A 13563-nucleotide genomic window follows, 5' to 3' on the forward strand; every position below is an offset into this window, starting at 1 on the left:
CCCAAAGCATGATGCTACCACCCCCATGCTTCACAGTAGGGATGGTGTTCTTGGGATGGTACTCATCATTCTTCTTCCTCCAAACACGTTTAGTGGAATTATGACTAAAAAGTTTTATTTTGGTCTCATCTGACCACATGACTTTCTCCTGTGACTCCTCTGGATCATCCAAATGGTCATAGAAGGGCCTGGACATGTGCTGGTTTAAGCAGGGGAAACTTCCGTGCCATGCATGATTTCAAACCATGACGTTTTAGTGTATTACCAACAGTAACCTTGGAAACGGTGGTCCCAGCTCTTGTCAGGTCATTGACCAGCTCCTCCTGTGTAGTTCTGGGCTGATTTCTCACCTTTCTTAGGATCATTGAGACCCCACAAGGTGAGATCTTGCATGGACCCCCAGTCCGAGGGAGACTGACAGTCATGTTTAGCTTCTTCCCTTTTCTAATGATTGCTCCAACAGTTGACCTTTTTTCACCAAGCTGCTTGGCAATTTCCCCGTAGCCCTTTCCAGCTTTGTGGAGGTGTACAATTTTGTCTCTAGTGTCTTTGGACAGCTCTTTGGTCTTGGTCATGTTAGTAGTTGGATTCTTACTGATTGTATGGGGTGGACAGGTGTCTTAATGCAGCTAAAGACCTCAAACATGTGCATCTAATTTAGGATAAGAAAGATTGGAGGTGGACATTTTAAAGGCAGACTAACAGGTCTTTGAGGGTCAGAATTCTAGCTGATAGACAGGTGTTCAAAAACTTATTTGCAGCTGTATCATACACACAAATAGTTAAAAAATCATATATTGTGATTTCTGGATTTTTTTAAGATTATGTCTCACAGTGGACATGCACCTACGACGACAATGTCAGACCCCTCCATGATTTCCAAGTGGGAGAACTTGTGTGTGTATGTATGTTTTTTTTTTTTTTTTTGGCCATAAAATAGTGATTAAAAAAGAAGCTCTTGTCTTTTGTAGGGCTGCACTATTTCGCCAAACATTGTTAATATGACTATAAAAAATATTATCATTAAATAAAAATATTAAACAAAATAAGAAATATTCCTATTGTAATATTACAATATGAATTGTAAACAACTGTAAAATTAGTATACTAAAATCATAAATTTCTTTCCTATTTGTGTTTAGCCATCAAGCTTTAATATTTCTCATTATAAGTGTGAGAAGATGGATGGCGCATGCTATGGTTCCCAAATGCACTAAGTGTTCCCAAGTGACTCCGAGCACATGCAGAGATGCGTACCAAGCGGCTTTGAAACCCTGAAAACAGCAGACCAGGAGCTGCTCGCATATAAAAGAACAAAGTGCTGTGCTTCACTATAAAACACATGTATATTCATTACATTTAATTTTAGCCGTTGCAATATTCATATTGTAATTATGTTTTATCATAATTAATCCTGCAGTCCTATAGCATGTGTTGAACTGTTAAGTCTTTATTCATTTGCTTAGTCTTCCAGTCTCATTTTTCCCCATATCTTTCTTTTTCTTTGATGCCCTAGTGAACGTAATGGAGGCCCGGTTTGGGCTAGGCTAAGGTGTCTCTCCTCGTCTCTCCTCCTTTACACTCTCTTGCCCTCCTCTCATTCACTCGAGAGGAGGGGTACATTATCTCCTGTCTCGATCTTGACAGGAAACAGCAGTTAATCTCAAACGTAAAGAGACAAGCACTCTGATCCACGCAAGCAATCAGCTGCCGATGAAGTCCTGCCAGACCCTAAAGGAGGAGGTGTCCGGCCCAGAGACGATGTCTCAAGAGGAGGGTCAAATGACTCAACCGTCCCAAACGTATTTTCACAACACCTCTGCTCCTGATGCCGAGCTATCAGCGAAACTGTACAAGCAAGAAGCTGCGACCAAGCCATACTCTGTGGTCATTGACAACATGATGGCTACGAGGCCCGAGTCACAGATGTCCACAGACCTGAATGCCCATTCTGCCCCGACTCAACCATTTTACCGGGAAGAGTCTGGAGCAGCTGTGAAGGAAAGTGGAAACGGAGGGACGTCGGAAGATTCTGAAGTTGAAGAGGGAGCTGGGGCAGAGGATGAATTCAAACGAGGGCAGATCATTGTAGAGGTGAACCTCAATAATCAGACTCTGCACGTATCCAAAGGAGATGACGCGGCAAATGCAAACACTGCAGGAGACGATAAGAGCAATAGTGAGGAAGAAGAAGAAGAGGAGGAGGAGGAGGAGGATGAAGAAGATGACAGCATTGAAGAAGACTACAGCGATGAGGAATATCAGGATGAAGAGGAGGAGGAGGAGGAAGAGGAGAACAACAATCGGCGAACAAGAGCGCAGCGGGCACACAGGGGTCGAGCGGCCGTTTCGCCACGTCATAAGAGTCGCCGCGTAGCCCCTTCGTCGACAGGAAACATAACCACAAAGACCGCCGGTGTGACAACAAGGGGGCGGAGGAAGAATGCAGAGGCCCCGCCCCGAAAGCGTAGACCTGCCAAAGAGGCCAAAGGTTCTACTGCCTCTGCCTCCGGAGCCATGGGAGGAGCCAAGGGAGAGGGTGAGGAGAAAGAGACACTAGCTTGTGAAAAATGTCCTCGCGTGTTCAACACCCGCTGGTACCTGGAGAAGCACATGAATGTGACGCACAGACGCATGCAGATCTGCGACAAGTGTGGAAAAAAGTTTGTGCTGGAAAGTGAACTGGCTCTTCATCAGCAGACGGACTGCGAGAAGAACATCCAGGTAAGAGGATCTTCCCAACATGCTTCGTAAATGGTCTCAATCAAAAGATATGGCACTACACTGTTCACGAGTATTGTTAATAATCATATTATTGTTTATAAACTTGTTCCTGAAGAAGCCATATTTAATCACATGGAAATATATAAATAAGGCCCACCAGGGTGAAAGGCACATTTGACTTTATTCTCTTTTAAAACATTAGATGCACAAAAATTCACCTCAGCACCTTTGATCCTATCCCGGACAGCGACACAAACTGTCCCGGACAGTTTATTCTGCATATGGTATTTGGGGTAAAAGGCGCCCCTGCTGTTGGGCCTAATAGCACGGTAATTAACATGATAATAAACAGCTGTCTGACATTTCCAGTTGTTAATATGATATGGTTAGAATCAGATGGTAAATATAATTTATCAAGTTGGGTGTCCACCTTAGAGATAATCACTATATTTATAATGAAACAATCATATTTTAAAATAATATAACCCTGGTAACCCGAAGGTTGCAGGTTTTGATTTTCATTGCCGACAGTAAATGACTGATGTGCCCTTGTGTATGACACCCATCTCCCAAACGCTCTCTGGGCACCACAGCAAATTGGCTGTCCACTTCTCTGGGTGTGTGTGTTCACAACTCACTGCTCCTAACTTTGATGGGTTAGATGCAGAGGATGAAATCCAGTGGTAGTTACCATACTTGGCCTTCACGTGTATGGAGTGATTTTTGTGCCATAATTAAACAAACAAATCCAGCATTTTGCAAATAAATCGATCTGCTTTGCAAAGGAATACACGACTTGCAAACAAACAGAAAGCGATATACAAATGCAGTTCGCGCAGATTTTCTCACAAATGCAGTTCAGGCGGATTTTTTTATGGGAGTAGATTTGTTGCGTTTTTCCAAACAAATAAATTGTTATCCACAAATAAATGTAAAGAGATTTACAAAAAAAATTATACATTCACAAATAAATAGAATGAGATCCACAAATATATGCAGGAGATTCAAAAAAATCAATTATATTCACAAATAAATACAATGACATTTGTGAATAACAAAAAAAAATCCACACACATATCAGAGAGATGTTTATCACTAATACAAATGAAAAAGTAAGCGAATTGAGCCGTCAGAGTGTGAGGGTCGTGGCAGCCTCTTGAGTTACGCCTGCTATCGAGTTCGGGATGCAGATCCGTCACTCATCTCGGTGTCGGACAAAGAAAAGGAGAGGATCATATTTAGCATTTAACGGTCGGCAGCTGTGATGATGAGGTGAGCGCCAGTCATCGCGCGGCCGCGCCACACGTTTCTCATGCCCGCTCCACTCGATCAAACGATGGGCGTCAAGAGCGGAGTAACTATAGTCACTCCGCCAATCATGACAGTTGTTTGTCATAAGTTACGCTGCCATAATATACTCCATTAACTGATAGGTGTATGAAATCCGCAAACACTGCCGCAGTGTTTTCATTACCTACTTGATCACTAACGGTCTCTCTACGTCGCGCTTTATAAAGACAGCTGACATTTTACAAGTTTATTTCCTTTATCGACAAGAGATGCCTGTCAGAGAGAGTATGGTGGTCTATACATTTATGGTTTATTTCACACAAAGTCTGTTGCTCCGTCAATGTTTAATAAAAACATATTTTTCTACAATCCACTGTGAGAGTAGTGAAAACGTACTCGGTTACTTTCGTAACCTCGGTTCCCTGAGAGAGAGGAACGAGTATTACGTACGGGAAAAACTCCTTTTCTCGAGAATGTGAAGCAAAACTTTTAATAAAGGTATCTATGTAAAGCGCAGTGAGCTGCACGGCCATAGCCCAGCGCGAGGAGCGCTCTGATTGGCCGGGCTGCGGCAACTGCAGGAACCTATGGTGAGGCGGCTGAGAGGAACGAACCAATGGGGGGCGTTCCAGAAGCCCGCCGAAAAAGGTGCTTATATTTGCATACAGGAGGCTATATAAGACCCTAATTCGCCATAGGTGTCAGGTTTTAAGATCGACTGAAGCGATACCTGAGAAGCATAAACACGGCACGGAACGTAATACTCGTTCCTCTCTCTCAGGGAACCGAGGTTACGAAAGTAACCGAGTACGTTCCCTTTCGAGAGAGGTTCCTCGTATTACGTATGGGAACACAATGTAAAGCGCCGTGTGTGCTGACTGACCCAGTATACCCAAAGCACATGTTATAAACCCCCGAGACACCGACAGAGGCGGCTTATAAGGGGAATGAAGAACCGGAAGAGTCGGTTCGTTTGAACAGCTGATCGGACATAGTCGGATCTTATGATGAATGAATAGTGCTTAAGGACTAATGTGTACAGGCCAAAATGTAAGGCAATCTGTTTGCCAGGGTCAAGATAGAGCCTAGATGGAGAGAAGCCCTGCTTGTAGAGCTGGAACCTCCAACTTGTAGAATCTGATAAAAGTGGACGGAGAGGCCCAGCCTGCCGCCGCACAGATATCTTCCAAAGAAATGTCACACGACCAAGCCCAAGATGAGGCCATGCCTCTAGAGGAGTGGGCTTAAATGCCTGTAGGACAGGTTAGGTCCTGGACCTATATGCTAGTGGGACTGCATCCACTATCCAGTGTGAGAGACTGTTTCATGACAGCACAAACTTTAGTGCGGCCACCGAAGCAATGAAGAGCTGATCCGACTGCCTGAAGGGGGCGGAGCGCTCTAGATACAATCTCAATGCTCTGACTGGGCAGAATAGGTTTGCGTCTTATTCTCTCTGAGACGCGGGTTAAGCAGTGCAAAGACCTGCATACTGAAGGGGTTGATAGCACTTTCAGCATAAAACCATGCCTCGGTTTGAGCACAACCTTGAAGTTGCTGGACCCAAACTCAAGACAGGAAGGGCTCACGGAGAGTGCAGGTAAGCCACCCACTCGGTTAACCGAGGCCACAGCCAGCAGAAAAACGGTTTTGAGTGATATGTGCTTCAAGCTCGTGTTCTGAAGTGGTTAGGAGGGGGAACCCTTCACGGCCTCCAAAACCATGGCGAGGTCCCAAATAGGGACCGAGGTAGGGGCAAGGCGGGCTGAATCCCTGGCCCCTTTAAGAAAACACACAATAAGATCACTTTTCCCTAGTGAATGTGCCGCGATCGGAGCGTGGCTAGCTGCTATGGCGGAGACACACACCCCGAGTATGGAGGGGGGGACGACCCGCATCCATTAGCTCTTGGAGAAAGCGAGCGGTTCCGCCGGTTCGCATGAGTGTGCGTCGATGTTTCGCGTAGCACATTGGTTAGAAAACCACTGACCACTTCAAAGCAGAGCTGCCAGATAGCAGGGGCTCTAGCTTCCGAAATAGTGTTCATAACTTGTCAGAGAGGTTCCCGGATACCGTTGATGGGCCATACGTGGAGGGCCCACAGCTCGGGATTGGGATGCCAGACCTTCCCTTTCATTGGCAGAATAGGCATGGGGCTGTGTCTGACAGCTGAAACAGTATGGAGAACCATGTGCGGTTCTTCCAAAGTGGGGCTATTAAAAAGCACAGGCTGCAGCTGGATCGCGATCGGAGGGAACATATAGAGGGAGTCTGGGCCAACATGGGCCAGGGCATCCCTGCGTTTGCAGAAAAAATATTGGGCAGCGTGTGCTGTGCGAGCTGAATTGTTTGCGGGTAAAGGGACCATCCCCCTGGGGACATGGGTCCTCTGGATAACATGTCCGGACCCTGATTCAGAATACCTGGCACGTAAGCCGCCCTTAGGGAGCTCAGATTGTGCTCTGCCCATAAAAGGAGATGCTTAGCCATGCAGTGAACAGAGTCTGATCTCGGCTGCCCTAGCGATTTTATGTACATTATCAAGACGTGGTGGTTCTTATGCCGTAAGTCTTGAGTCTATGACAATGACTGTACTGATAAGCCTGCCCCTCGAAGGCGAATCTCAAGAATGGCCTGTAGTGGGGGTGGGGGGTTATCGTAACGTGAAGTATGCGTTTTTCAGATCTATTGAGAAAACCCAATCCCCGGGGCGAATGTGCGCGAGGATTTGTTTCACCGTCAGCACCTTGAAACGAGCGTGTCATAAGTGCTTTGTTCAGATGCCTGGAAAATGGGCCTGAGACCGCCACCCATTTTCGGCATGAGGAATTAGCGACAGTAAAACCTGACTCGCTAGCGTCGGGTGTACTGTTTTCGCCGCTCTCTCCTTTAACAGTCTCAATGCCTCAGCGAGAAGCACGTGACTGACACTGCTTCTTACAGAGGGCTCGACCACGGCTTGAATCGCGGGGTCTGCGAGCAAAACTGTAGCGAGAACCTCATTTTATATGTTCAACACCCAATATTATATACCAGGAATGGCCTGCCAGGCCTGGGCTCGTAAAGCCAGGGGTTAAATAAGATTCGGGGGCTGGCCGCTTAGTAATAGGGGCCTGTTAGCCGGGTTGCTTGTGCTGTAACACTGCTTGTAACACTGTGGGGATAGTGTTAGTTTTGGCGGTGCAGGCTTTGCAGTGGGCGCACGCCTCACATTTATATTGTGTGTGCGAGAGTGAACTTTGTGAAAAGTGCTTGGGTGCAGGAGTGCAGACTGTAAAGTGGGCACATTTCCTACATAGAAAGCTCTTTTGTGTGTAGTGTAAACAATGTGCAGTGGCGCACAACCTACGTAGAATACCCACGGTGCAAACCAGTGAGCAAATCCACAGGGGTAAACGCACACAGCATTAGTGTGCAGACGAGCGTGTTTAACACAGGCTAGTTGACTGCAATATTTCATCTCCAGTCACTTAACTTAAGGGAACTGGGAGAATGTAAGGAAGTGCGGGTGGTATGTGAGCCATTCCACAATGCCGTTATGCTCTAGTCTAGACTGAAAGCACGCATGCAGACAAGCGTGTTTGACCACAGGCTAGTTGACTGCAATAAGGCTAGTTGACTTTATATGGTGTAATCCGGCCGCGGCGGGATTTATTTGTGATTTTGTGAGGCTGAATTAACAGTGCTTATGTAGGGGTGCACACTGTGTAGTGGACACTTTGTCTACAGTGTAAAAACCTTTCCAGCCGCCTGAATAAAGGGGACTGGAAGTGATAGAGTGAAAAAAGGGCTTAGCTTGGCAGCCATTTTCCGACACCCTTATGCTCTGACAGTGAGCGCGTGCTATGACGTAAGCCGCGCTCTAGACAGCAACGCGCTGTGGGAGGGGCGCGCGCTATCATGACAAGGCAGCCATTACAACTTCCTTGGCAGTAAGCGCGCGCTGCAGCGACATTGTTCTTGACATACCCAACAGCCCGAGCTCGCTCGTCTAACTTACTCTAGTATTCTCTGTCCGCAGCGCTTCAGCACGACGGCAGTAGAATGAGCACGGCGAGAGCTTCGGCTCGAGTTAGTTTATTCACTCTAGTATTCTCTGTCCGCGGCGACAGCGCGACTGAACGAGAATTGGAAGCGTGAGGAAAAACTCTGTCCGCGGCGCTTCTAGCACGGCGAGAGCTTCGGCTCGAGTTAGTTAATTCACTCTAGTATTCCCTGTCCGCGGCGATAGAGCGACAGGACGAGAGAATTGGAAGCGTGAGGTAAAACTCTGTCCGCGGCGCTTCTAGCACGGCGAGAGCTTCGGCTCGAGTTTGTTTATTCACTCTAGTATTCTCTGTCCGCGGCGATAGAGCGACAGGACGAGAGAATTGGAAGCGTGAGGTAAAACTCTGTCCGCGGCGCTTCTAGCACGGCGAGAGCTTCGGCTCGAGTTTGTTTATTCACTCTAGCATTCTCTGTCCGCGGCGATAGAGCGACAGGACGAGAGAATTGGAAGCGTGAGGTAAAACTCTGTCCGCGGCGCTTCTAGCACGGCGAGAGCTTCGGCTCGAGTTTGTTTATTCACTCTAGTATTCTCTGTCCGCGGCGATAGAGCGACAGGACGAGAGAATTGGAAGCGTGAGGTAAAACTCTGTCCGCGGCGCTTCTAGCACGGCGAGAGCTTCGGCTCGAGTTTGTTTATTCACTCTAGTATTCTCTGTCCGCGGCGATATCGCGACAGGACGAGAGAATTGGAAGCGTGAGGAAAAACTCTGTCCGCGGCGCTTCTAGCACGGCGAGAGCTTCGGCTCGAGTTTGTTTATTCACTCTAGCATTCTCTGTCCGCGGCGATAGAGCGACAGGACGAGAGAATTGGAAGCGTGAGGTAAAACTCTGTCCGCGGCGCTTCTAGCACGGCGAGAGCTTCGGCTCGAGTTTGTTTATTCACTCTAGTATTCTCTGTCCGCGGCGATATCGCGACTGAACTAGAGAAGAGGAAGACTGAGGAAAAACTCCGTCTGTCCGCGGCGCCTCCTCAGCGCGACGGTATAGTGACGAGAGCTTCGGCTCGAGTTCGCCTATTCACTCTAGTATTCTCTGTCCGCGGCTGTAGCGCGACGGAATGAGAGAAGAGTGGGAACAACTCTGTGGCAGCGGCGGAAGAAGAGCCGCGGCGGCGGCAGAGTGAAGAGAGCTTCGGCTTGAGTGTGCTCATGTCCTCTAACATTCTCTCTTTCCGCGGCGCTATTCAGCGCGACGGGACGAGAGCAGAGGGAGAGTGAGAAGAGCTCCGTCTTTCCGCGGCGCTTAACGACGCGGCGGAACGAGAGAGTCCTCGAGTAGAACAAGCCTGTAAGCTCTAGAAGTGGCGTTGCAGCGGCAACACACACACAAACACATATAACACTCAACATAGACACAGTTTAAAGGATATATAACGCCGGATGGCGTAGCTGGAACGGCAGAGAAGGCGGAGAGGGAGTCCGTCGTCCTCAGCTGCAGGTTCCGCTGGTGCCTTTTCAACGGCGGTGCTTCTTCCGGAGACCAGCGAAGGTATCGCTGAAGGAGATAAAATCTGACACCTATAGCGAATTAGGGTCTTATATAGCCTCCTGTATGCAAATATAAGCACCTTTTTCGGCGGGCTTCTGGAACGCCCCCCATTGGTTCGTTCCTCTCAGCCGCCTCACCATAGGTTCCTGCAGTTGCCGCAGCCCGGCCAATCAGAGCGCTCCTCGCGCTGGGCTATGGCCGTGCAGCTCACTGCGCTTTACATAGATACCTTTATTAAAAGTTTTGCTTCACATTCTCGAGAAAAGGAGTTTTTCCCTTACGTAATACGAGGAACCTCTCTCGAAAGGGAAGCACATTTTTGTTAATGTGTGCATTTAGCCCTGTTGTACCCTACTTTTTATAATGGAAAGTATATTGATGTTTTGATGATGGAAAAGGTAATGTAAATGTAAAAATAGAGGAAATTAACATTTAAATGCTCAATACAGATAAATTACCAAATAAATGGATAACTGATGTATAAATCTCAGATCTGTAAGCCAGCAGGTTTGAAATATGAAGTGCATTAGGTTAGATTATGTTAATATCAGTCCTGACCAGCAGAGGGAGACTTCATTCATGTTTAGAGGGTCATTGAGACTTAAAAAACACGTCTCAGACAAGATATACTACTAAATGTTATTCTTCTACTGTATAACAGTGTATTTTTTTGTCTCCCAGTGTGTGTCATGTAATAAGTCTTTTAAGAAGCTGTGGTCCCTCCATGAGCATATTAAGATTGTCCATGGATTTGCAGAGAAGAAATTTGCCTGTGAGATTTGTGAGAAGAAATTCTACACCATGGCTCATGTCCGTAAGCACATGGTCGGTAAGTATAGTAAACATGCACACAAACACACCTAAGCACTGCCCTACTGAACACTTAAATCTCGAACATCATCAAGATATCTTTTTACATTTCTAGAGAGAAACATACTTGTGCCTAATACAACAGGTCTTCTGTCTGTCTCTAGCTCACACAAAGGACATGCCGTTTACCTGTGAAACCTGTGGAAAGTCTTTTAAACGCAGCATGTCTCTGAAAGTACATTCACTGCAGCATTCAGGAGAGAAGCCCTTCCGTTGTGAGGTATGAACACACATGACACGCTCCATAACTGAAAATTGTGGGAAATGCAACTAGCCATATCATCATGCTACAAATCATTGACTGATTGGGTGACATGATCATCTTTGAAAACCAGAAAAGTCATTGTTTGTTATAAACCACTTCTCTACATAATCCCTTCTTCTGCTCCAGAAAGTCATAGGAGCACAACCCCCTCTCTGTTGGCCCTGATATCCCCATCTTGACCCTTATTTATTTCTGTTTGACTGTTTCTTGCCGTTTTATACACCCCTACACCTTTCATTAATATGGCATTTAAAAACAAAACCCTTTACTAACGTGTCATTTGAAAACTCTTAAATACATTCCTGAAGTGCAATAATGTATTAAACAAACAGTATTAAAATAATAATATACACAAATGTTTGAGTTTCCAGTTTGTCTATATTTCCAGCTTCAATTTGTTTTTTGGAAACTCTGTAAAACAGCATGTTCACAGTATAATATTGACATGCACAAACAACACTTTATTTCTGTATATTTGAATAAGAGCGTGAATAAAAATGTGCTTATTACTGTTCATAGCATTTTGTTTGTTCCATTTGTTTACTGACGTCTCTTGGCCCATTTATGTAACCAGTGTTTCCATTTAGACTGGAGTTTTTCTGAAAGTGCCATTTAGACAAGAGCTCTGTGTGTTTGTGTGTAAATACACAACAGAAAATACAGTTGGATTTGGAGAATTTTAGGAAATGTAAACTACCGGTCTCTTCTACTCATCAATCCTGCATTTATGTGATCCAAAAATACAGCTAAAACAGTATTACTGTGAAATATTTTTACAATTTACTTTTTTTTTCTATTTGAATATATTTTAAAATGTAATTTATTTCTGTGATTCAAAGCTGAATTTTTAGCTTCATTACTCCAGTCTTCAGTGTCACATGATCATTCAGAAATCATCATAATATAATTATTTGATGATCATGAAACATGTCTTATTATAAATGTTGAAAACAGTTCAAATTGTACCATTTTTCCCCCAGAATTATTTAATGAATAAAAAGTTCAAAAGAACAGCATTTATCTGAAATATAAAGCGTTTGTAACATTGTTGCCCCCTCTTTTGAACTTTCTTTTCATCAAAGAATCCTAAAAAAAGTTTTAAACAACTGTTTTTAACACTGATAATAATCATAAATGTTTCTTCCCCTTTGAGCAGTCTGGAGTAATCATGCTGAAAATTCAGCTTTGCATCACAGGAATAAATTACATTTTAAAATATATTAAAATGGAAAACAAATATTTTACATTTTAATAATATTTCCCAATATTAGAGCATTTTTTGTATTTTTAATAACATAAATGCAGCCTTGGTAAGCAGAAGAGACTTTAAAAACATTCAAAAATCTTAACGTTCTCAAACTTTTGACTGGTAGTTTGTTTTTTATTATACTTTTTATACTTTTGGCATTGTTTCCTTTCTGTCTTTTTAAAAACATTTTTTACCAAAGGTCCAAGGAGGTTAGAAAACTAGCCCTTTACATTCACAATAAAATTAGGGGGAAAAATGGTATTTTAGATATTTAAACAGATGATTATATTAAAAGGATAGGCAGGATATATTAAGGATATATTAAGACGTCCAGACAGCTCTAAAATATAAATAATTATTATAGATTTGACAAAGTGTATTTGGGTAAAGACAGTTTAGAAGATGGATTTTTAGCACTCTCTCATTAATAACATTTTGTAACACATAGCCCCGTTGCGCTTTGGGCGACCTGATTATGAGTCCCGGCTCGTGGACCTTTCCCGATTCCTCTCTACCTTCTTGCTTTCTGTCCAATCTACACTGTCCTGTCACAATGAAGGCAAAAATCACCAAAAAAAGGGGGTCATTTTATCCATGAAAACGCATTATGGGGTGTGTACATCTCGTGAGGGTGGTCAGGGTGGGGTTCATTGGTTTCACTTAAAGGTACTGTATGAGAGAGTCTGAATGAGTGGGATTGGCCTGATTCCTATAAATAGTATGTTAATGACAGGCTTATAAACCGTAATGACAGGTTATTATGATCATATTACAAAGTTGGGATTGCTTCAGTCTGGCCCTAATTTGAAGTGAGGCTGAACCAGCATCCACCCACATGCTGTCTATTTCTGTTTGTGTGTGTGTGCAGAACTGCGACGAGAGGTTCCAGTACAAATACCAGCTGCGGTCTCATATGAGCATTCACATAGGACACAAGCAGTTTATGTGCCAGTGGTGTGGCAAAGACTTTAACATGAAACAGTATTTCGATGAGCACATGAAGACACACACAGGTGAGGTGCACAAACAGTCATACAAACCTTTGGAGAGTGAACTGACAAACGGTTTATTTTGTTATCTTTCAAATATATTTTGTTGTTAATTATGCTATAATGATGAATAATGATTAATCTAATCTACAGTAATAAAAACAAATTGGGCACACTTAAAAATGTATGCCATTGTATTATGTCACTGAATAACAAACCAAATGAAATTTCCAGCACACTTTCAAGCAAAAGATTTCACAGGAAAAAAAATACAGTTAGGTTTTAAACAAAACAAATTACACTTTCTAAATGTTAAACTAAGTTTGCCTGCCACAAAAAAGTAAGTTGTATGCCACAAAAAGCCATATGTTTTTAAAACATATAATGGTATATTTTATAATACTCATACGCTAGTATAAGTTCATGAAACAAGACTAGAACAAATTACATTCAAAAAGATCAGAGAAGATTCAAGAAGATTTATGTAGTGTTGTTTAAAAACCTAATTGAAAAATCTAGATTCAACCGTTTCTTTTAAGGTTTATTGAAGATTTTTGTTCTTGGATTGCCTTACTAGTTGCTCGACCTGTGTAATTTTAGAGTCTTTCTGGTGTTTTTGTATATCCTCTGGTTGGTCCTTT

General features: G+C 43.9%; 1 protein-coding gene across 2 annotated transcripts in view; it reads left to right on the top strand.

Moving 5' to 3' along the window:
* znf652 (zinc finger protein 652) overlaps window positions 1-13563 on the top strand; it is a 28524-nt gene that overhangs the window by 13168 nt on the left and 1793 nt on the right. For both annotated transcript variants that reach the window (XM_067413419.1, XM_067413408.1), the window contains exons 3-6: window positions 1517-2724; window positions 10231-10378; window positions 10524-10639; window positions 12802-12946. In XM_067413419.1, coding sequence (XP_067269520.1) covers window positions 1714-2724; window positions 10231-10378; window positions 10524-10639; window positions 12802-12946 — 1420 coding nt within the window. In that variant the 5' untranslated portion in view covers window positions 1517-1713. The remainder of the gene's footprint in view (window positions 1-1516; window positions 2725-10230; window positions 10379-10523; window positions 10640-12801; window positions 12947-13563) is intronic.

The sequence above is a fragment of the Pseudorasbora parva genome, chromosome 2, assembly GCF_024679245.1.
Source record: "Pseudorasbora parva isolate DD20220531a chromosome 2, ASM2467924v1, whole genome shotgun sequence".
In the NCBI taxonomy this organism is placed as follows: Eukaryota; Metazoa; Chordata; class Actinopteri; order Cypriniformes; family Gobionidae; genus Pseudorasbora; species Pseudorasbora parva.